Raw genomic sequence first — 25670 nt, 5'->3', positions numbered from 1 at the left:
TGCGTTGGAACTTGCTAGACTATGTCCGGTGTAATGGCGATGGTCACGAGTGCGGATGGTCGGCTGTATCAATGACTACCCGCACTCTTCACATCGTTGCAAAAGTCAAAAGTAGGATGACGTTTGCAAGCGTTATCATGAGTGCATTAGGAAGAATAAGTACAAGGCAAGATATTCGACAGGAATGGCGAGCTTCTATGCTTGCTCCGAGCACATGAACCAACAATATGGGAGTTGCAGCGCTCGCATTTCGCACTGTCTGCTGTTGCAACTGATTATTGTTAGGTGTGTTGAGCTGGATCGAAGTTCAGTTGGTTCGATGATAGCCTTCAACGGTTCTAAATTTGCACTGATTCAGGCGAGTGCTTTGCTGAATGCACAACACGCATATAACGCCTCCTCGAAGAGTATCAGCGCTTGAATGCATTTTCTTCTTCCAGCTCAGACAGTGTACGAGGCCAAGTGTCTCGCGAGGCCCGAGACCGGACCGTGCAGAGGTCACATGATCCTTTGGGCCTACGACGTCAACACGGACCGTTGTAAGACGTTCACTTATGGTGGCTGCGACGGCACCGACAACAAGTACCCCACTGAGCAAGCGTGCGTAGCGAGCTGCATACGCCCACGGACAGGTAATGTACCCACGGGGTATTCGCGTGACATTTTATTTATTTGGAAGGGCTACAGTGGCACGCACACATTACTTCAGAAAGGATATCACAATATTCGGTGGCAAGCTACAAAGTTTATGCACGATCCTCGGAAAAGAAAAGCATATAAGCCGGCTGGTGAACATTTCGGGGGAACGTAAGTTGCATGAACGTTTGAGCACGATGTGAAAAGCTGATACCAACCATTTTGTATCGTACACGTCACTGCTTCCTTTTTAACATGTGCTGCTGTGCCAAAGCTCGCACCTTTCTTTAAGCCTTTCCGGTAATTTCAACTATGTGCACATTTCTACCAGGACATCACTGTTGCTTTTTTTGGTTCAGTCATGTAGATCTATATGTGTTTATTTTTTCCTCATTGTTTTTCTTTCCCTGTTACCCAGCCTACTCGATGTCCTGTAATCAACCAACAGGTAACAATAAATTAGCAAACAACTATATAGACAATAAACAGCAATGACAAATAAATAAATAAATAAATAAATAAATAAATAAATAAATAAATAAATACATTGAAATGGGGTTTATTGCAGCTTGTTCAAGGGATCGCCAGTGGCTCTTGATCACGAGTCCTAGCCCTTCGCATCAGCAGCCCGAGCTCGCGTCTAGCGCTGCGGCGGTGGGAGTCCCCACAGTGCCATATATATATTACCCACTACAACTGCCCCCGCGGCGAAGAGGGGCCATCCTGACCGGCTAAGGTGATGACACGATAAGGGAATCCGTGGTACGCCTTCAGGCAGCTGATGTGAAGCGGCTCGCGGCTACGGCGGCATTTGTCCGAAGATGGCGTCACCGGTTCGACTATAGAATTCACAGGCGATGTACACGCGAGGAGCCGCTACGTAGCCTGATATTTCGGTGCAAGCTTCGGGCTAAGGCCTGGAGCTTCGAAGTATAGCCGGAGCCAGACATCAGAGTACACGGTTGAGGGCTGTGTGGGCTCATCGTTGTCGTGGCGATCTTCGTGGATTCCTTGTGTATCCGACGTGAATGAGAGAATCAGTTGGCGGAATTCTTCAGCATGGCGAGCAACTTCGGAAAGAGGGGTAAATTCAGAGACATCCGGATGATATGGTAGTTCGGTGTCGAGGGTAGTGGATGGTTCACGTCCATAAAGAAGGAAAAATGGTGAGAAGCCTGTGGTAGCCTGAATGGCGGTATTATATGCGTACGTCACAAAAGGGAGGACATCGTCCCAATTGGAATGATTAGGTACAACATATATGGTGAACATGCCACCGAGAGTGCGGTTGAATCGTTCCGTTAGACTATAAGTCTGTGCGTGATACGCCTTAGTGGTGCGGTGAATAGTGCGGCACGCGGGGAATAGCTCATTAATAACTTCCGACAAGAAGCCACGTCCTCGGTCGCTGAGCAGTTCTCGCGGTGTGCCATGCCGTAAGATGATGTGCCGTAAGATGAATGCGGCGACGTCGCGAGCAGCAGCCGAAGCAAGTGCAGCAGTTTCGGCATATCTTTTGAGGTGGTCTGCTGCGAATATTATCCAACGATTTCCGTTAGAAGTGCATGGAAGAGGCCCATAAAGGTCAATGCCAATCCGATCAAAAGGACGTGCAGGACGTGGTGAAGGTTGCCGAGGGCCTGTCGTATGAGGAGATGTCTTGCGTTGCTGACAGGCTGCACATGACCGAATGTATTTGTGGACGTAAGAATACATGACGCGCCTGTAGTATCGTTGGCGGAACCGCTCGTAGGTTTTCAGGACGCCAGCATGAGCTTGTTGTGGGTCGGCGTGGAAATACGTGCATATGTCGCAACGCAAATGGCGAGGGATAACTAGCAGCCATTTGCGACAGTCTGGCTGATAGTTTCGGCGGTACAAGATGGCCTCCCAGCACAAAATTGGCGTCGAAGGGCTCGAGGGCATGTAGCAGTTGGAGAACCGTTAAGAATGTCAATGAGAGGCACAATCCACGGATGTTTTCTCTGTTCAGATGGCATGTCAGTAACAGCAAGCGTAGCAACCGGGCACTCTATGGATGAGGGTGGCGTTTAGTCGGATCACATGGGCGAACGGGAGAGTGCATCTGCATCAGAATGTTGATGTCCTGATCGATAGATGATGCGAATGTCAAATTCTTGGAGCCGAAGAGCCCAACGTCCAAGAAGCCCCGACGGGTCTTTCAGTGACGCAAGCCAGCAGAGTGCGTGGTTGTCTTTCACAGCGTCGAACGGACGGCCAAACAACTAAGGGCGAAATTTGTGTAAGGCCCAAACTATAGCAAAACATTCTTGTTCCGTGGCAGAATAATTCGATTCTGCCTTCGTGAGGGCATGACTTGCATATGCAACCACCTCTTGCGGAAAGCCAGGCTTGCGTTGCGTATGGACCGCTCCAGGACCAACGCCGCTGGCGTCCATATAAACTTCGGTCGGTGCACTCGGGTCGTAGTGGCCTATAACAGGCGGTGAGGTAAGCAGACGACGCAAATTAGTGAAGGCTTGGTCACATGCCGGAGACCAATCGCGAAGGTCACCAGGGCCAGCCAGGAGCTTCGTCAGGGGAGCGATGATGCACGCTAAATAGCGCACAAAATGTCGAAAATAAGAGCATAGACCGACAATACTTCGGAGCTCTTTCCCTGTAGTCGGCCGCGGAAATTCTGCGACAGCACCACGTTTGTCAGGGTCGGGAAGGACGCCGTCTTTGGAAGCTACATGGCCAAGTACGGTGAGCTGGCGGGCTCCGAAGCGGCACTTTCTCAAGTTGAAGGCCGACGTTGGCAAGGCAAGTAGGGACTTCGCGTAGAAGAGGGAGGGGAGTAGGGAAATCAAAGGAGAAAACTAGCGGGTCGTCTAAATAACACAAGCAAGTCTTCCATTTGAGGCCTCGCAGAGTATTGTCCATCATCCTTTCGAATGTCGCGGGCTCATTGCAGAGGCCGAAGGGCATTACGGTAAACACATACAGGCCATCAGGCCTAATAAAAGCTATCTTCGAGTGGTCGCATTCATCACTGGCACTTGCCAGTTGCCTGATCGCAAGTCCAAAGGAAAGAATTCGGCACCATGTAGACGATCCAGGGCGTCATCTATGCGCGGTAGACGATAGACATCTTTACGTGTAATCTTGTTGAGGCGACGATAGTCCACACAGAAACGAATCGAGCCATCTTTTTTTTAATAAGTACTACAGGAGACGACCAAGGGCTGTAGGATGGCTTTGTAACACGACGTTCAAGCATGTCTTCAACTTGCTCGGTGATGACACAACGCTCGGTGGATGACACGCGGTACGGACGCTGGCGCAATGGTTCCTGATGTCCCGAAGCAATGTGGTGAGAAACGGTACTTGTGCGGCCTAATGATGCTTTGTTCCAGTGAAAAGAAGTGTGCAAATCATTTAACAGAGTAATTAGCTGCTCACGTTGTGTCGGCTCGAGGTCATCGGCAATAGAGCGACAAAAAATATCCGGTGATGCCAGGTTAGTTGGCACATGGGGTGTCAGTGCTGTTACGTTGGCAATATCTACGTCGTCGGGAACAGGGAAATGCACAACAACGTCAGTGCCCACAGTCTGGATGGTACCAGTAGTCTCGCCACAGTGCAAAGCTAAAGTGTATGAATTCGGGATAGAAATCGGTATTTCTGCAGCACCATGGTGAACCGTGAGCAGGGCGAAAGGAAATAATATAGACTGGCAGCGAATGAAGACGGCAGCGGGTGTAAACATGACCGTCGCTTCGGCAAGCGATGCACATGAAAGAGGGAGAAATACAGCACTGTGAGGAGGACGGTCAGTATCTGAAGCTACACAGATCCAGCTAACATCACGAACTTGAAAGTCATGAGATGGCAAATAGCACAGAACGGAGAACTGAATCGCAGCACATGCACAGTCAATGACGGTATGATAGCGTGACAGAAAATCCCAACCGAGAATCACATCGTGGGAGCATCAAGTTAACACAAAGAAATCAATTGAATACAAAATGTGTCGAATCAGCACCCTGGCAGTGCACATAGCGACTGGCTGAACTTGTTGTGCACTGGCTGCTCTAACAAATGGTACCGAAGGCATCATGGTCAATTTCTGTAATGCACGACAAAGCTTCTCACTAATCACGGATACAGAAACCCCTGTATCGACGACTGCAATAGATCTGACGCCATCAACGGATACGTCAATAACGTTAGCGGGGGAAAGACTAGGACTTTGATGTTCCGACGATGACGCAGTTCGTGCCTCAGGAGCTGCGGAAATCAGTTTTCCGCCTCAGTAGTACTGGCACTAGGCCTACGACGCACGGGTGAGAGGTAGCGCCGACAGGGGTAGGCGAGCGACGAGTACCGTACAGATGTGACTGCGGTGCTGTTATGTCATCAGCAGCGTAGACTTCAGTTGGCCGTCGTTGAGGCATGCGGAACGGTCGGCGTTTTCCGGCCCACGAAGGCCGGAAAATGCCGGCGGCGGAAGCGCGCTACATGTACCGGGGTACCGCAGACAATAGCATATTGGGCGGTTGTCAGCAGTGCGCCAAGGATTTGTACCCTGCTGCTCTGCACTGAAAAAGGGAGCCGCCGACTGGCGAGGCGAAGGCGGAGGAGAGAACACCTGTGGACGAGGCGCCCGCACAACGGCTTCAGAGGCGAGGCCACGGGAGCCGGCTCACACGGAGGTTGAAGAGCTTCGGTCACTTGCTCTTGAATTACCTGTCGGATCGCTGGAGCCAAATATGGAGAAGGCTTCTCCGTGGTCGACATAATCGAGAGCTGTCGCACGACCTCCTCGCACACAAATTATTTTATTTGCGTCAGCAAACCTGTGTGGTTGTCGCCAATAACCAACGCTGCTAACGAATCTTCCGTAGGCTGTGGGTGCTGAGCTAAGATGCATTGTTTCCGTAGCTCGTCAAAACTTTGGCACAAATTGATAACTTCAGCCACGGTACGCGGATCCTTCGCTAACAACATTTGAAAGGCGTCCTCATCAATGCCTTTCATAATGTGTTTTATCTTGTCCTGTTCTACCATTGAGGAATTCACATGCTTACACAGGTCAATGACATCTTCGATGTAACTTGTGAAATTTTCCTCGTGATGTTGCGCACGCCGCCATAAGCGTTGTTCGGCACGAAGCTTGCGCACAGAGGGGTGCCCGAACACTTCTGCGAAACTTGTCTTGAATGCACTCCTTGTTCTGAAATCGTGTTCGTGGATTCGGAAGCAGAGGTTCGCGACGCCGGTTAAGCAAAACAGCGCGTTGTGCAACTTGGTGATATCGTCCCACTTGTTATGCTGGCTCACCCGTTCGTAAGATGACAACCGATCCTCCACGTCATGATCATGGGTGCTGTTAAAGATGGCAGGATCACGGTGGCGCAACACACCAGAAACGATGACCGCCGGAGGCTGTAGTGCATCTTCCTGGGTGATTTCGTCAGGCATGGTCGCAGCCGTGGGTAGCGTCCAGCTTCGGAGTTCCAGTTTCCGAGGTTACCCAGCAGCTCCACCTAATCCACCAGGTTACCGAGGTTACCAAATCCGAGGTTACCAGCAGCTCGTTCACGGGATTGCCAGTAGCTCTTGATCACGAGTCCTAGCCCTTCGCGTCAGCAGCCCGAGCCCGGGTCTCGCGCTGCGGCAGTGGCATTTCAGACAGTGCCACATGCATATTACCCAGTACAAAATAAATAAATAAATAAATAAATAAATAAATAAATAAATAAATAAATAAATAAATAAATAAATAAATAAACGCCGGAACCGGTGCATCAGTGGAGAGACGTACGCTTCTAAAGGAGGCGGACAAGTGTAGTAAATTTGTCTCCCAAATATCCCCTGAATTTTTTAGAATTACGGGGACAACGACGAAAAGCAACTTTGCTCTCAAAGCTCACATTCCCTATGAATTGTATCCTTACGCAGAGCTGGTCGAAGAATACATCATGGCATCCCGGCAGCTGGCAGAGTCCTACAGTGAGTTCAACTTGTGCGAACCTTATAAAATCAACTTGAGTTATTTCAAGGTTGCTTAACCCATCATGCCATTTATTTATGATGTCTTTACGTGTCCCGATGACGGTCACACAAGTTAAGCATTCTGTTTATCATAGTACTTTTTTAAGTTGACTTGTTTTGTAAGAGTTTCACATTTTGATAAACCCGATTTCGGAGTGTGCGATCGAGTTCACTCGCTCACACGTATGTTCGTTCTGGCAAGGCCACCGTGTATTTTCATGTGCGGCGGTACAGCCACTGGTGACAGTGGGTCGTTCCACTCTGAAGGCCTGAAAACGTTACAGCTATGTTTCCGTAAAGTATACCAGAACAAGCGTTCAATTACAATTGTCTTGGCAAATAAATTCTGCAGAAGCCGTTTTAAGGCTATTGCCTTGAGGCCTTTTGAATAAGGGCAACATTTCACAACTATGCCCAATAGAGAAGTATTGTTTCCAGGTTTAACTATTTGTCACACGTAAAATCTGGGCTAGTCAGCTAAATTCAACGGTTTCCAGTGCGCCGTACAAGCACTGGTACTTTAGCCGATTGGAATTATCTACTACTGCAGTGTGCCGATTAAAAAAATTTATAATAATAATAATAATAATGGAGATAAAGATTTTAGTGGTTCTATGAGCTTGAAGCAGAACTCGCACTAGAAGGGGACTATCACTCTACACTGCTACTTCGCTTATAATGGCGGACAGGAATGTAAATTGCTTTGATTTTTTTCGTGAGTAGCAGTGAAAACTCAGATTGGTGATATTACATTTTGGCGCCGAACTCAGACGATCTATGAAAAGCATGAAAGGCCCGACTAGCAATAAATTTTATTTTTTTTTATTTTCTCTCTCTTGTGAGCTTCTGTGGGACCGCTCGCTCGTGTAGGACGTGGATTTTGTAAGCATTAGGTACTTTTCAGGCATCTGCCGGTGATGGACGGCAGACTGTTTGACTGCAGTGTATGTTTCTAATAACTGCACTTCAAGGCTATCTCTTTTATCTAATATAGTGCGGTTTGAATACCCTCTTTAGAATATTAAGGCACAGGCTAACATTGGGTACGGAGGCTCAGCTAGATTCAATGAAATTTATTTCTTTTTTTTACTTTTGCTTCCTTTCGCAGATACGACTGAAGTTGAGGGCATCTTCTCTATCCCGGAACTGCAGTCGGAGGCTGGTAAGTGAGCGCATCATAGAATGATTTTTGTAAGAAACAGCCACCAATCGTTTCAAGATTTTCGGAAAACTCCTTTGCTGAACAAATGTCTGGGCATGGTATGACGTAAACTGTTCCAGTAAAAAAGGTTCACCCTGCATAAAAATGAGTGTCACAAATGTCCATCACACTACCGATTTCTATTTCGGTTTACAATTGTAGGCGTAGGTATTTGAAGGGATGTTTTATACAGAAAGTAGACCCACTGCCAGTGAGGGCACAGAGAGCCCTTATATCTTTACACATCGGAGAAAGGTTAAATTGCCGTGACAAAAGTTTTTTAGCAAAAGAGATTTGGCTACAGCGCGCAGTATATGGCTATAAGGAAGAAAGCTTCTAACACCAAAACACAATTCGATGTTCACTATTTATATTAGTCACAAATATATATATATATATATATATATATATATATATATATATATATATATATATATATATATATATATATATATATATATATATATATATATATATATATATATATATATATTCACGAAGAAGAAAGACGATAAAGGAATCAATCGTTATTTACGACAACATAACACTCAACAGTAAAATAACATGCAGCGGGCGGAGGTCCTCTATTTCGATCCTACCGAATGCCAAGCCCCGCAATTGTCCCTCAGTTTCACACGAATGTGATAAACCTATGCGATGTCCACTTAATTACTAAATTTCATCTAGATTCCCATTTTTAACAGCGACGCGGTCGATGGCCAGGATCTGGAACAACATGAGTCGGAGATGTTGACAAAAAACAAATCGTCAAGTGTGCCGATCCTGGTGATAGTGAGAAAAGGGTCAAAGTGCAATGGCACATACTCCTGTAGGCTAGGGGACATATAATGCACCCTTGAACTATCCTTGTCACATGTGGGCCCCAAAGAGGACCGAGGCACAAGGGTAAAAAACAGTTGTTTTTGAAAAAAATGATTTGCACTTCTTTTTCAAAAAGAACGTAAAAATTTTCGAGGACGCTTCAGCTTCGCTTTTAAGAGTGGAACGCGATAGCATTCAAAGACCCCTGAGTGCTTTTCACGCTTCCCGGCAACTGCAGCTTATGTAACTGTAACGTTTACCGGAAAACGCTGGCGGCGAACGCTATGCACGAAGGCATGCTTTGTTGTAGAAACGGGGCCTCTTGCGTGGGTCGATATCGTGTTATTGTTTCGCAGCATTAATATTTCACTCTGAGAAGAGCTAACATAACATCTAAGCGGTGTCGTTTTCTTTTTTTCATGACATTTGTTTGTTAGCTGCCGTTCGCAAAATTCTGAGGAATAACTTTGTAAAGAATGAAAGACGGGGTATGAAAAACTTCGATATTAGTAGAGTGGTTGGGTATGCATGGTTCGGAATTGGCTTCGAAATTCTTTTTCCCGAAGCAACGTTCAACGCTGGACGCCGAGGCCGGCTTTCCTGCGACAAGGGGCCCTTAACGCTATCGCGTTAAACCTTCTCGGCGCCAACCGCTCAAACGGGCTAATCTCGCATCTCCCGCGCTCCTCGTCATCGTCTTCCACAGAGGGCTCTGTTGCCGCCCACTATACCAGCGTACAATTTCAGTTTTGTCGTTGTAATGGGGAGGCCGCGTTTACGGGGGTATGGGCCATTGCTTAAGCGCGTATCAGCCATTTTGAGTACTAGGTGACGGACACATTTAATAACAGAGGTGAGATGCGAATGTGTGCGCGTACCCATAACGCCGCGATGGTCACAGATTGGGACAATAAATGTCTTCGAACCTCTGCTCAATATTGCGGGTGACCTCTGCGTCTTGCACTACAGAGCTTCCCTGGTCTTCCATCTTCATATAGCGGAACGGCTCTGAATTTTTTTTATCATAAAAGGCAGCGATTGATTATTTTTTTTTAAAACAGGTACCGGCCACTGGAGGCGTGACTTCGCCCGTTTTGTTGCGTAATTTTCTTTTGTTGCCCCATTCAAGAATTAACTTAACAGCATCTTTAACGGCCACACGTTTTGCTGCCGCATGGTATCTAACGGAAATATAATGTTTAAAATGATGTCGCCTTTCTCCTTTACGAAACAATGGTAGCTGACTATTCACAATCGTCCATGAACAACACGTTGTTGCGTTGTCCAATAAGAACATTGTGAGGTTGCCCGCGAAATGTAAGCAACTAACCTAAAAATTGAATTTTGCAGCTACGAATCGTTGCCTTATAGGATAGTCATCGTCAACTAAGTCATAAAAAATAGTTAGGAGCTATCGTTTAAATAGCCGCTATATCTTTGCTCCGTAACCTGGACATGAAAAAAAAATTGAGAAGCAGCTACGACGGAATCTTAACCATCCTCGTTTGGGTACGCTTAATGAAATGACTCCTATTGTGTAATAGCTGTCGGAATATCTGTAAAATATTAGAAAAGACGCGCAGAAAAAAATGCGTACGAACGAAAAAAATACCTCCATGCGTCAGTAACGCATAATTACGTCGTGCTCGTGAGTACTCGAGAGTGCAATAAATCATCAGGGCCTGTATACGCAAAGAGCGCTTAAGCGAGAATTGTTCGTAAGAAAAACTTCTAGCCATTTCTCATGTTGGAATTATCATTAACGGCCAATAGCAGCTCGCACTTACGAAAGAAGAGTTCTGTAAATTGGGCCCAAGATCTCCAGTGTAAATGTTCTTAATAACACATCCTCAACGTTGAAGCTATTTAAGTACGGTTCAAATACGCGCAAGACTACTTTACTGTCAACTTCGAATCTGTCGGTGTAACGCGTCCACTGTTGCTATTTTACACATTTTGTCGCTAGATTTAGCAACTTTCTTGCATGTTTAGCGACCAATTTCTCTATTTACTGCCGAGCGACATTTCTAACTGACGTGACAGAACAATTCGCGACATTTTAGCTACTTCGAAGTCAAGAAAACACCTTCGAAAAGGATTTTCTAGGGTTGATATATTATTCACAAACTGCATGTGATCGTGCCAACGCGCCTGTTCGGCGCGTAAGGTGTAACCATGACGAAGCAACCGTTTTCTTTACGGTTCACATCGCGATTGTGGTTCACAGCGTGGTGGTTTCACATTGGGCTCACACAAGCGATGCTTTCTTTATTACTTTTGACAAAACAAATTCATGAAGTACATTCAAATACATTTATGTATACATTTACATTCATTTTATGCATTTATGTATACATTTACATTCAAAAACATTTATGAAGTCCATCGCATTAAAGTGCAAGGAAAGATATCAAAGGAAGCACGTGCTTAATCAGAAATATGGAATGTATAGAAAGGCCTACACATCCGAGCTGCTGGTCCCGTTCACGCGAACCTCAACCCACCACTTCCGCTACTCGTGAATTTTGTACTCACCCGTAAGTACTGCATGAAGGGTTCCGGTAGGCGGGACCGCATTATTTCACCTACATAAAGATCACACAATTGCAATGACCGTGTTAAAAACATCAGACCTCCAAGGATACGAGCGGCAAGGACTACATAGTTTGCAAAGGTAATGAGACCCTAGTGACTAAATTTTAGGGCTTAAACAATGAGGTCATCCATACTTTTTTTTTTGCCAACCGTACAATCTGACGGTAAAACAACATTTCAACACATCTGCCCCCTCACCCTTTGTTATGTGGATATAGTATAATAAATGCTCTGTACATCCTGCCGGTAACTGTACTGTTTATCCTTCGCCTCCTCGGATGCTCGACTAACGCGAGAAGCTCCGGTGGATTATATACACCATGATAGATTATCTTATAATCTTCCAAAATGGGCAGCTTATTGCAACTCCACTAGATAGTTTTAGCGACAGATGTAGTGACATTCAAGCAAAATACAACGAAAATTTGGCGACTTTTTTGTCTCAGTCCAGCGACACACGCCATACATTTATGGCGACACTAAAGCGTTCGATATTCACTATGCCATCTATTGCGCACGCCTACAGCACCTGCTATTACGATCACATTACGATTTAGAAGCCCGCCCAGCGCACACTTTCGAAATTAGGCAATGGTTCAGCGACTCTATGAAACGCCAGCGTTTGGTTGCTGTAACCTCTCTTGGCCAGTGGCCGGCCACCGCCAATATTATGCCCAGCGTCAGGAATGGCTGGACGTTAGTTCCGACAAACCATCGTAGTGTCCGTTGTTTTTTAGTGAACAGACGTCAGTGAGTGCTGGGGCAAATCTTTGTGTGTTAACGCAGAGCGTTCGAACCCCGTGTGCCACCTGCCCATGAAACGCGGGCCATGCCATGCCTACCTACCTCGCTACTACTACTACAAACCCAGCAAAACGTGCGACCTGTTCTACTACGGTGGATGCCGAGGCAACGCCAACAACTTCGCCGATCTGGAAGAGTGCCTTCGGGTTTGCAGTAAGTCAACGGCACTGTGCTATTGCGTACAGTGTAAACCTAACTCTTTAGAAGAGCAACGATAAACCGGGAGCTTATGTTTTTATGACAGCAAAAAAAAAACATGAACAAGAACTATAGATTCTTTCACCCTAGATAAATGCTTTCTTTTGTTTATTTCGTTTACGCTGCAGAAAAACATAGTTTTGCCTTTCTTAACACGCAAGTGATTTCTAGACCTGAACTTTCAGTGCCTCTAGGCAGCCGCAATTACGGTTGTTAAGGTGGCGATGATCATGGTGAGAGGGCTCTAGAAAGATCACGGGATGCAACGGGTCACAGCCTGTTTGTGGTTGCTAGTCGCCTGCGATGGCTGGCGAACACCTACTTCTTTTTGTTTCCGCATACGTCGATCGCAGGGGTTCTTGCAGGTCCCTATTTGGCTGGTTGTTGGTGCGGCCAACGACGGGAGAGTGCTGTTCGGACGAATAACCTTTGTACAAGCACATTCAGCTCAGCAGATGCGTTAAGACTACGCCTAAAGTCAAGCAGTTCAGCGGGTGTGGCAAGGTCACGTCTCAAAAAGACAACACGTGGACACGCACCGCCAGTGCAGCCGCTTTCCACCGTATCCCGCTGCCCTCACCCGAAGGCAGCACCTGGTGTCGAGGGCAACGGGGCGACTTACGCTCGCCCTATAGACCGTTTTTTCGTAGGCGCCGCCATATTGTGAACGCAGTGGCGCCGCCTATGAGCAGCGCCATACTGGCTTGGGTGAAAGCGGTCTTTTGCATGGCAGGTATACGCTCGGCGGTAGGTTCTGGCGTTTGTTTTCGCGGTCGTGCGATCTGTTTTGTATGACATGCGTCTTCTACGTGGTAAACGGTTCTGTGAGACGTGCTGAAGTGGTTTAAGGCGTCATGGCCGGAATTTCTGCTGGCGTTGAGGTGGACGGAACACGCAGTGCGATGTGTGCGCGCACATTTGAGCCAACGATCAGCCTCGGAGATGAATTGTGTATTTCCGAATGTTCCAATCACTAATGTGACCTTATTGCAGTATTATCCTCTATTTCTAAGCTGTGGTTTAGGAGCCATGAAACATACGCGACGATCGTAACAGTGTGGGTAACGTTCTGCTACTATAGGAGCTGCGCTGTTGTACTTTGACAAGCGTTCAAACTGTTCGCTGTAGGGTATATTGCGTGACTACTGGGTTGGATTGATGAGGTTTCCACCCATGAATAAAATAGTTTTGGCTAGTAATAGCGGCATAGCTCAGAGTCTGAATTAAGCTTGTCCAGCAAAGCGGCCGTTTACGAACTGCGCGAGTGTCCTAAGCAGTAGTAGGTGCTGGATTAAAGATATATTTGTTCTATATAGCGCATGGTCCAAGAGGTTATGTATTTATAAACGTTGTGCGACGTTAGCCCGTTTTCTCTTGCTTTTTAGAGAAGGACGATGATAACCGAATTTTTTTTTTCCGTTGTGTTCGTTCAGTTCTCTACGGCGCACTCACATGTATTACGGAAATTTTGCGCTCAAAAATAGCCATCGCATACTTTTTATGTTAACCCTTTCATATATTATGGCTGTATACAGGCCAAAAAGGCAATGCCGAAGGACACAGCTTATATATTGTGCTGGCTCACCAACCGCAGTGATCGCTGTGTTGAGCAGCGCCATGGGCCTATGGTAATTTCAAGCATACTAGACTTGAAATGCGTGAGAACCATGCCAGTGTATCACAAATATTTGATAGCGCCTGCCGCTCAGATGTTTCGTGGTTGCCTTAGGTTGGCCGTGCACGAGCATGCGCTCTTAGGTTTTATGTTTTACTCCCTACGGCAGTCGATCAGGCAGTGAGCTGATTTACCATTTTATCCTGGTAATACAGAGACGCCGGTTTTCTGTGTTGTACTAAAATCGATATAAGCAATACAGTAAACAACACATACACGCACCGCGGCTGATAATGCGCGTACACCGCAGTCATTATGCGCGTCACATTTTTGCGCCCCCAAGACATATTTCTGCCTACAGTAGTTACCGATGCCCCGAAAGGCTTCCCTGACGAACTTATATGAACGAGCATGGCGTAAATTTCACAAAGTAAGATCTCAAACATCTCGAAATCGTTCCGCAGCACGCGACAGCAATACTTTCAAGCATCGCCGCGCCGGATCGCCCAAGCCAGAGAGGAGGAAAGGCTCTTCGCTCGCCCTATCCTCCTCGCCCAATGAAACGGTCTATAAGACTACAACCAATCTGGTCTATAGGGCAAAGCGAAAAATGTGTCATAACCACTATCAAAGAAATAATTTTGTCCGCTTCTTTATTACCCTCAAATAACGCTTGTGTGGAGCACGACCACCTGCGTAAGCGTGGGCAGACAGGTTTCATACGCTTCGTCCAATTATTTGGCTTATTTTTTTTGAAGATACAGCGGCTTGCCGGGCTAGTCCTGCCGCTCAAAGCATGGCTGTAGAGTCACTGGGAGAGTCGATGTTGGCATTATTCCTGTGGTGTTAGGATATCTTCTGCTTTGTGCACCCGTTTAGTGAGCGCGGTTATCTATGAATTTATGATCTGTTGGATACAAAGTCATAACATTTTACTAGTTCGTACTCCGTGAAAGCTTTAGCAAATCTTACTTGCCAGATGGAATCGACCGTGAACCAAACTTTGCCTGTTAATAGAGAGAAAACGGTATTAGCAGAATCTTTTAGTGAAACCACAGAAGTGCAGACGAAAAAAATGTGCCACTGAAGCTTTCATAAATTGTGTTGTTTTTGAGCAACAGCGATTTTACGGAGTAAGCATGTATGATATATTACACGAGATGGAGTATTGCTGTTACAACCAGAAAAAAAAAATGTTGCTATTTTGTTTGGCCTGCAAGTCGCTATAAGAGACTCATGTCTCTTCTATAAAAACTGGATCCTTGAAAACACATTACCCTGTTTCCACACATATTACTTTTAAATTGCGCACGGAAGAATATTTTCATCGAAATATAATGTTCACACAACCCTCGTCATTCTGCAATTTAAACCTATAACTGTCCCTTACATTTTCAAAATTAAAGACGTATGTAATGACTTCCGTGGGGACGGGAGACACGCCAAATGCACTTTTGTTGGTTTAGATTGTTTGTTTCTACATGTTCAACTAATTGACCTGTTTGATTAGCGCTTTTTTGTTTCGGTATGGAATGTATTTTTTTTTTCTTTTTGCTCCCCCTATGTAGTTCCATTAGGGTTCCTGTAGGTTAAATAAATGAAAAAAAACAAATACTGCTTTCAATGACATTGTAGCTTATTGCCCCTCAACGAACCTCTTGGTTTTTGGAACCACACTTCCTTTTCGTGCGTTGCTATTCACCCACAATCAACCGCGGAAGTGGACGAATAGCGTCACTCTGGAGGTGACATTTCGACAATAGGACATGAAGCGAGCGGTACAATGTGTCGGTGGCAGAACTGGGGCGCTATAACGTAAAGCTATTCCAAACTTTTCGATTCCAATTCTGCAATCAGCCCTCCGCGATCGGTCAAAAACTTTTTTGGACCACTCCCACTTCACCTGTCTGTCAGGCGACGTCCCGATAACCGCGACAGCTCCCTATCTGATATGACGTGTACAGGCTTATTATGCATGATTTGGCTGAACAAAAGAAAAATGGTTATTTCTGATTCGACGCCTTTTCGCCATCAGCCCTCAGATATTAGTCAAAAGTTTTCGGGCTGCATTCACTTCAACTGCCCCTCACAAGGCGCTACAAAACCGCAAGAACTCACCGCGTTCAAGTGACGTGTACGCGTTAAAGATGGATTAATATGCCGAAGAACACTGAATTTCTTTCTGGATAGCTGCAGGGTGCCCCATTCCGAAAGGAATAAAAGATGGCGGCCGCCGATCCCTCAGGCACTGGCTCTCGCACCGTACGGAGAGCATGGGTTTAGTTTTGTGTAATAAAACTTTTTGCGTGGCCGTGTAATGTTTTCGAGCACTTTCGACACTTTTATAACCTCATTATGCGAACTCTTCTACTAGTAACTAGCGTCATTCTTAAGGTTCCGTTGCATGACGCCGCGATTGTGGACGAGCCACCGCAAGCTAAGTAAGGAAAAGTGGACCAATCGCAGACACCGGCATCACCCTGTTCATCGGGTTACCGATTTCAATGCAGTGGCTCGGCCCCATCGAATCCCTCTCCACTTGAGCGTGCTTCTTCTCTCTTATGAGCCAATTAGATAAGACAAGCCGCTCAGTGTAGGCAATGTTATTCGTTGTTCAAGCAAACAAAAGTGACTTCCTATGAACGAGGAAAGTGTTTGATTGGTCTGTTCAGACAAACCTGTGGGTGACCGCCCGATGCTTGCGTAAATTTGACGTCAGGACATTGGAATAAAAACTTATTCGAATAGGTTTACGTTATATGGCATCTGGATTAGTTCATGAGTCATTCAGAGTAACAAAATTCGGCTTACATCAGAAGGCTAGTAGTTTGGTTAAGCGTCATTAGTTCTATACATTGCATTGCCATGTTAAATTCTACCGAAATTATATAGCACGCGCAATTAGTAGATAAAATTGTTTCAAGGCATTAAAACCTGCAAATGTCCAAATGAGGGTGGCGAAATCTTTACTTCTGGCACACCAATACATTGGTGAATTGCAGCCTCCATATACACAAGGACCGAGGAAACCAGAGGACAGACGAACGCTAACTTCCAACCAACTTTCAATCGTCTGTCGTCTAGTTTCTTCTGTTCTTGCGTGTATACCTGCTTTGCACTTCACCACTATGTTGTACCAACAAGCCCAAACAGCCACATTACATATATGTTTATTTGCAATGTCTCTTAGGCAAGAAAGCTCATAAATTAATATGCCGAACATCTAACGGAAACCTTCAATATTTATTACCCTTGACAGACGGGCAGGCTGAATCTGTCGTCCATCGCCCCAGTTTTTTTACTCTGAAATAGACCTTACCATTATTGACTCGTCGTGCAGAACAGTTCTCCTGTCAAAGCATTGGCTCCAGGCTAGTTCGCGCATTGTCTCGCACCATTGTTTAGGGGATTGTGTGCCGTGATTCGTTGTTCGCCCTTTTTGTTTTGATATTGATCCAGAATTTATTTGATTTCATGCCACGTTGTGCATAAGAATTGTAATATTGTAGCCTTGAACATCCTGATGTCAAAGCGGCAACCACGCAACGTACAGTCTCGCAATTCATTAAGGCGCACGTATACATGCATCCTTTAAATTTCCTAACGCCCTTCCAAGAGTGCTTTGTCATCTATGATTAGCGTGTGTTTCTTCTCACACTCATTTGTAAATGAAAATGTCCGTGCGCACTAATGAAGGGCCCGTGTTTTTATGCGCTTAGCACAACTGAGTCCGACTGCAGTAATCCCAATAGATCAAACCACAGAAGCACGATATTGCACAGATTACCAATTGATTTTTTGTCAAACAAACGCTGGCCATATGTAGGCTGCGACGCATGCGCCGATGCCTAGGTTGCAGAAGTAGAACAAGAAGTGAAGCCGAGAAAATGGAAGGACGGGGTGACAGAGCAGTGCATAATGCACATGATTAGCCATCGCAGCTTGATGGCTCCAGTTTACATGACAATTCGCTAAGTCTTACACAGCTGTACGTGGCGCATCATAAAAGGCGCAACCAACAGCTTGCCGTATCTCCCGCTTTACCTAATAAAGGGGCTTTTGCTATTGCTGCTGTTGTCCTCATATTGAACTGCGCAATGTTTGTGTGAAATAAAATTTTGTTTTTCTTTTTCAGAGCCCTTGCGCCCCGGCCCTGGCGTTGAAATGAACTACGTGTCAGAGCCGAGTACGTATGGATTGCCTACTGGGAAGCAATTTGACGCGCACCGTGGCAGCAACACTAATTAATGCTTGGGTTTTGCGTGCCAAAACCACTTTCTGATTATGAGACACGCTGTAGTGGAGGACTCCGGAATTTTCCACCACCTGTGGTTATTTAACTTGCACGTAGATCTCAGTACGCGGGTGTCTTCGCATTTCGTCCCCATCGAAATGGAGCAGGCGTGGGCGGGATTCGATCCCGCCACCTCGAACTCAGTAGCCCAGCAGCATTGCCACTGAGCAACGACGCCGAGTGTGACAGCAACACTCAAAAACAAGTTTTAAAAAAAAAGACAAAGGGCGCGTCGGGACTTGTCTTGCGGCGAACGTGAGCAAAGCACAAATTTGGGCGACGAGAACTGGGCCCAGCCAGACGCTCGTCACGTCCGCCTTAAAAGGCTGGATACCGATATGAAATTTCCTATTCTGCGGGGAATTCCACGCCCTCTTACATGCCTGATGCACAGACTGCGGTTAGGCGTCGCGTTCACGCGCAAATATTTGCACATTATTAGACGGACAGACTCCCCGGACTGTTCAGTGTGTGGCGCTGTAGAGACTATAGAACATGTGCTCGTGGTGTGGCCTGAGTATGCGCGCGAAAGACCGACAATGGCAGATACCTTGAGACATTTACACAATGGACCACTGTCGGGGGACCTCTTGCTCGGTGCATGGCCACAGAGTTGGCAGACGACAGAGACAATGCGTGCTCTTTCACATTTCCTAGGTGACAAGGGCCTGGACTCACGCCTGTGATACCAGTTGTGTAATGTGTCCTTCACCTCGTTCCTCCCATTATCATCCCCCATTGTGACCCTTTTTCTTCCCCTCTTTTCCTTCCCTTACGTAGAGTAGCAGGCCAGATGCTCCATTATCCGGCCGACCTCTCTACATTTTCCTGTCATTAAAATACTTCTTCTTCTTCACAAATTCGGATGACATGCCTAATCTCGTCTCCCACAGTACGAACATGCTGAACAGGCTTACCAGACTCCCGTCCACCTACCGTTATCCCCATTTTACCATCACCCGCACGGCAGGGGCTATAGGTGAGAACGTGTGAACCTCGCTGCAGGCAAGCGCTAAAATGTACCATTGCGCTACAGGGCACCCTTCATGTCTAAATAACTGTCCTGCGCAAGTTGTACCATGTATGATAACGAAACATCAGATATACCGTCCCCAAGCACGTTTGCGTCCAAAGAAATATTTACTCGTTTGTTCGCAATTGTCGTTATTTTGTGCTCTCTGGTTATTTTATTAGCCTGGCCGACATCCTTCCCTAAACTTGAATCCTCGATTTCGAAAACTCATTGCTATTAATCTTATTGCGACAGACACTTCAGGCAAATGTACGCCGTCATCGTCGGCGGCAATGCCGTCGGCGTCGTGGTTTGTATGCCAGCTACATTATGCTAAATACGTACTACAGTATTAGAAGACCACAGCAACCCTGGACAGGTTTTATGGTCTTCACTGATTTACTTACCGACATGTTGGCAATTGCAGCGCGTCAAAAAGCAGTCATAAGCAGTCATACTTTTGGCTGCTTTGCTTCTTTGCTGCTTGCTTCCTTGCCTTGTTCTTTTCTGCTATTGGCCGCGAGGCTGCGGTAATTTTGAGTATTACATTCTATCGTAAATTAAAGCGGTTTTTGTTCCTTGCGCCTTTGGTCCTTTGTCGTGCTGGTCGCGGTTCGCGGACCTTCAACTTTCAGTAAGCAGGGCATCCCCAGGGACACTAAACCGGAATATTCTTGGCAACAATCTCAAGCAATATAGGTGTGAATAAAGGAATCGCGTTCTCTAATTCGGAGGTACAAAGGCATTGTTCAACTTCAGGAAAGTTTCCAGTGTTCTCCCACTTTGAAAGTTGGTCGCTTGTCCCAATCCGGTATTCAGCAGAACATTCGCAAATATACCGCAGATATAAAGGTTATGGAGTATTTTCCCACTTGTCCCTTCTCATCGTATCAGTTTCTGGAATCATTATACGCATTTACGCCTGCACCATTCGAATGTCGTTACGGGCAAGAGAAAAGTGACAGAAATACTTAATACAGTAAGTTGTTCAAAAGATGGATGCGCGCACACATTTCTTAGCTAAATTCAGTTGCAAGTGTGTTCCTATACGACGTTCAGCTGTACGTGACTTCTGTGTATGTGTGCTCTTTCTGATATTCATGATGAACGCTTAAGTACTAAGCTCTGGCTCTTCACTATTGAATATACACCAGCAGTGCTTCGCAGTAATGCTCCAGCTAAGTACCGTGTAACCAAACCACGGCGTTCAGTTACAAGTAATCTAGTCGAATATATGTGCAGAATTCAACTGCATCGGAGAGTCTGCAAAAAATTAGTTCTTGGACACACGGGCCTCATTCGAAAGACACGATTTCCGTTTCAATTCATATGAATTTTTATTGGCATATACTCGTTGCCAATTCAAGGAGCATCTATCATCTGTCAAAGCAACCATACATTCACCTCTAGTGCTCTGTTAAGGTATTGCATGGCGTATAAATCTGAAACATATGAAAGAAGTTGTTCAACTGCAAATATGGCACGCACAGAGCCCACGAACCCCGTGTGCTACGAGCCTAAGAAGGTCGGACCCTGCAAGGCCTACGTTCCTCGCTACTTCTACAACACGACGACCAAGTACTGCGAGCGCTTCATCTACGGCGGCTGCAAGGGAAACCGCAACAACTTCCCCGAAATAGAGGAGTGCCTGCAGACGTGCAGTAAGTGCGACGTGAAGCCTCGTTCTTTCAACATGCATTGAAACACTTCTGCAATCATAGTTCATCACATGATGCTTGTGCATAGGGTGAAATGATCTGTGTGTTTGTGTGTGTGTGTGTGTGTGTGTGTGTGTGTGTGTGTGTGTGTGTGTGTGTGTGTGTGTGTGTGTGTGTGCGTGTGTGTGTGTGCGTGTGTGTGTGCATGCGCGCGTGTGACCATGAGTGGGCGTGTGTATAAATGCAAGAAACAGTGGTTTCAGACTCCCGTCATGTCAGTTGAACGCAATAATTTTCTCATTTAAAAATGGCTGTGGCTTAGCTACGGTTAAGCCCAGGATGCGAAGCATACTAGCCTTTATTTTAGTTGTTGAACCACTGCTTAGCCTGGTGAACTGCTGTTGCTTGGCTATATTTGGTTCGGCTAGACGAAGAAACAACTCATGCGTTTCTCTGCTTCGCCTTCAAGAGTCGAACGCGACAGCGTTCTCGTCGACCCGCCAAGGGGTGTAAGACAATGGGCTACGGCGCAGCGACTACGCGCCCCGCATTGGACGCGGTGAGCGTCGAGCAACGCCGCGTTCGGCGCAGGCAACACCGCGTCGAACGCGGCGCGGTGTTCACTAGAGGCGCTTTTGTACCGCTTTGAAGCATCGTACTCGTGGCTCAGTGGTAGCGTCTCCGTCTCACACTCCGGAGACCCTGGTTCGATTCCCACCCAGATGTTTGCAAGAGTTGCAAACATCTTGCAAACAAGCGCAGCTGCTTATATACCGCCGCGACGCCGCGAGCGACGGCGCGAGTTCGAGCCCCGTTTCTCCTCTGTCGTGACGTCACGGTGTCACGTGGTATGGCATGGGGTCAAAGGTCATTGAAGGCGACACCGCCGCGCCTGAGGAGCTGGGTTGAGCTCTCGTAATATGCTTCGCATAAAATAAACATAATTCCTGGCCACTGATTAAATCGACGTCATCGCCAGGAGCTTCACATGTGCTGCTGCAGTATTCTCTACAACATACCAATTTGGATGGAAAACTATAATTGTCGTTCGGTGCTTTGGAGTATGTTATCAGTGCTGCATTTGCTTTGCTTTTCTTTTTCCCTCTCTTTTCTATCACATTTCCCCTCCTATGGGTGAAAATGAGCCTGAGATAAACACTGTGCAACATCTCTAGCATGCCTTGTGTCTCTATATGCGAAACAATAGGCAGTGGAAGCGCTGGTTAAGCAACCTTCACATAAAAATGTTAAACATAAATGGCAAAAGCTCGTGCCACCACGCTTTGGCGCGTGCTATTGCGCTCTCCCACTTCCCTCACTATCTTCGTTTTAGTAGACATCGTTTCGTTTGTTTGTGATGCAGCCAGAGCACCAATATTAACGCGAGAGCGTTAAAGACCCCGTGTCGCAGAAAATTCGCCGTCGGCGTCCTGCGTGCCGCACCAAGCGTCGACCGTCGTTACGGCGAAAATAATATCGAACCACGCATACCACACCACGCAAGCCCTCCAGGCATCGCAAGGAAGTTACTGAACTAATTGAAGTTTTCAAGGTAAACTACGTCAGGAAATCGTAAGGTACGACTTACAGACAACGTTCAGACATCATAGCGTCGGATTCTGATTTTAACATACGAGAAAACACACTTCTGTTATGGGGCAACTGAGAGCGCAAACCCCTTTTCCAGCGTTTCTACCATTCATAAAGTGGCCATGGCCTCCGAGATTTGTGCGCGCCGGCGCGCGCAAATGTCATTGGCCATAAAGCGGCGCACCCAGTTCCTTGCAACACCTCCAGATTGCGCTTACCTCCGTCGCATCGCGGCCCACTCAAGAGGCCGCGTTTCTACCAGAAAGCTCCGCTTCGTACTTAGCGTTCGCCGCCAGCGTTTCCCGGTAAACATTACGGTTACATGAGCTGTAGTTGCCGGGAAGCGTGAGAAGCACTGAGCGATCGTTTAATGCTATCGCATTGCACTCTTAAATGCGAAGCGTAAGCGTCGCGTCCGGCATTTTTATTGCGAAAGCAATACTGTTCGCACTTTCGGCACATCGGTGGTCGTGGCGCCTCCTTACACAGCTGCACGTCACGTGATCGTGTGACGTCATGCCATACCGAGAGATGGGGCCGCAGCTCGCGGCATCGATGGTGGAGGCGAAGCCTTGCGCGCCGCTGCTGCGGCGCTACCGAGAGAGGGCGCTCGCTGGTGTGACGTCACGCTAGGAGGATATATGGCACTACAGCTCGGCTCCTCACAGTGGTCGGCGCGCTGCCTTGCGCTATGTCGGATGGTGTATAACCATAAGTTTAACAAAGGGCAACCATGTCCACACCATCAGCCGAACAAAGGCGCAGCCAAGGGCTCGCAATCCTCCAGGCTTAACCAAGCTAAGCCTTCAGCCAATTTTTTTTTCATCTGGAGAAGAGACCTGCGCTTGCACCGCGCTTCGACGCGTACGATGTCTTTCACCATCTGAGCATGCGCAAGGCGCCTGGGCGCGAGCTGACGCGCGCCGGCAAGCGTACGTGTAGTTCAGCCGTCAGGACAGCCGCAATATCTTCAAATCGCAATAGGCCAGCGCCTCCGAGGCAGCCCTCCCCGCCATCTTCTAGTACGGCCGCCTAGCGCGAAAACGAGAAAACGAGCCATAGAATGCTATTTGTTTGGTCAACTTCCTTGCAGGTATTTGTTAGAATGGATAGGGAGTAAAGAAATGATAATCTCAAATGCAGGCGGGCATCTCATTACATAATTCAGCCAGAGGGCTACCGTACTCAGACGGACATTTAACACGCTACTAGTTGAAGTCATTATTTTGCGTGTTTGTGTCCTATAGGAAAGTGCCTCTACAAGCAAAAAACTAAAGTTAAGATCTTTTGACTTCAATCTGACCGTCTCATGAGCGACTCCCCTGAAGCCTCTTTCATTCGCATCAAAGGCGCAAGCATGCAGTTAAATTAACGGCTTCAAACACTTTTGGTAACCTTTAACATATATATTAGACTCGGATACACACAAAAGTAAACTTCTCAAAGGGCACATATGTAGCAGTTTATCAGTGATAGTGAGTGCATCGATGCCTAAGTGTTGAGGGGAAGGAAAATTCAAAAATTAAGAAGTATAAATAAGAATTTTGCAAGCATTGGGAGCCCGCAAATTTACGATGAAGCAACGACTGTTGCAGCAATGCGAAAACTCTTTAGTTTTGCCTGAGCTTGTAATCACTACAGAGGTGCAATATCCCAATATGTTTTCTTTGTTGAAGCGCTTCTGGTGTCATTTCCATTTATGAGAGCGATTTGGTGATTGCGGCCTAGACGGGCCTGCACAGCTCTGACATATATTGCACTACTTGTGGCTTTTCAGAGGTCGGATACCAGAATGTCACGGAGAGGTTCTTGGAGTTGTCAACTCGTAAGTGAAAAGCGAACATTTTATAATTTAACCAAATACACGTACTCGTAGTCAAATTGATCAATTTTCTGAAGGCTTTGTATGTGCGGTTAAGAATAAACGCATATCGATCGTCTAGAACTGTCTATTGTCACTAGTACTCGTGCCTGATTTGTGATCACTTCGTGCGTCTGTGCAACCAGGCGAGAGACAAATAATTTCAACGCAGCAGTTAAGAAGGCCATGGTGGCCCCTTCGGTTCTCTTGTCTTGACCGTCTTGATTCGCGACTGATTTCAATCGCAGAACCGAGTATTCACGTGACTTAGATTTCTACGCAACTTAGCCCCTATGAGGGTCTCTAAATAAAGCGATAATTCAAACTTTATTAGGGTGATATTGATAAAGCTACTTATTTTACCATTGCGCAGTAGCCCTATCAGCCGTGCTGGTTCTTATGTTTTACCTATATCTGCCGTCTCGTCCAAATCGAACACTGGACAATTTAAAATTTGTTGTAGTAGTACACATTCGTAACTGCAGAGTTTTATGTCCGTTGTTCTAGTTACCTTCTATAGGTAGGTAGGCCTGTAGGCGGTTGCACAAATAATTCGGCACTTTTGTTGTGTGCTTTATTCACCTGTCTGTGTGGAAAGCGTCAGTTTGTTACGCTACCGGTGTCAAAATGTACACTCACCATTACATAATGCCATGAGTAGTTGCTGAATATCAACAGGTGTTCAGTCTCGTCTCTCCATCCCGAAAGCGTTTTCTTGCTTACGTCACCACGGCAACCGATGATGATAATGTTTGGAAGTGCCAGTGGTCGAATATGTTCGGACATCTCTCACGTATGCAGTGAAGATCGCACCTTCATGGTCGCCTACAAGTTGCGGAGCGAATCGGTTCGAAAGCACCTCTTTTAAAGAAGTAACTGCGTGACAACAGGCAGTGCACGGTTGCACGTATGCGCGCCACTTGTTCTGCATACCGCCTCTTCTTAGTCCGAAGAATTTTTTTTTTTAAGTTTCCTGCAATAGATAGTGTCGTCCGCCTTGACAGTTAGATTGTTGCCAGAGGCAGGAATTACCAGCACGAGAAGTCAAAATGCTTAGATAGATAATTATAACGACTCATGAAATAACTTCTTTTTTTGTACGTACATTGGGGCCCATGTTTCAATTGCAAAACTCAAGGCAAGCAGTACGTAAGTCACGCTTTTTTCTAGACATTAAGTTTTAGAGTGTGCTGAAATAAAAAAAATATGGGAGTTTCGGTGGACAGTTCCCCAAGAACACGCGTAAATGAGCCGGAGATAAACCCAACTGTAACGGCAATGCATGTTCAAGGAGATGTTACGGAAGAATATCTCGAAACCTTTGCTAGATTTAGGATTGCTGTTTAGCATGCAAAGCTTTACT

General features: G+C 46.4%; 1 protein-coding gene across 2 annotated transcripts in view; it reads left to right on the top strand.

The window, feature by feature from the left end:
• The window catches only part of LOC135896911 (papilin-like), a 71636-nt gene that overhangs the window by 12633 nt on the left and 33333 nt on the right, over positions 1-25670 (top strand). For both annotated transcript variants that reach the window (XM_065425414.1, XM_070522409.1), the window contains 7 exons: positions 441-632; positions 6565-6615; positions 7766-7819; positions 12062-12232; positions 18028-18078; positions 20689-20859; positions 24224-24271. In XM_065425414.1, the coding sequence (XP_065281486.1) occupies positions 441-632; positions 6565-6615; positions 7766-7819; positions 12062-12232; positions 18028-18078; positions 20689-20859; positions 24224-24271 (738 nt within the window). The remainder of the gene's footprint in view (positions 1-440; positions 633-6564; positions 6616-7765; positions 7820-12061; positions 12233-18027; positions 18079-20688; positions 20860-24223; positions 24272-25670) is intronic.

This window comes from Dermacentor albipictus, chromosome 7, assembly GCF_038994185.2.
Source record: "Dermacentor albipictus isolate Rhodes 1998 colony chromosome 7, USDA_Dalb.pri_finalv2, whole genome shotgun sequence".
Taxonomy (NCBI): Eukaryota; Metazoa; Arthropoda; class Arachnida; order Ixodida; family Ixodidae; genus Dermacentor; species Dermacentor albipictus.
Note: the sequence above shows the minus strand (reverse complement) of the source record. Positions and strands in the feature narration are given on the sequence as shown.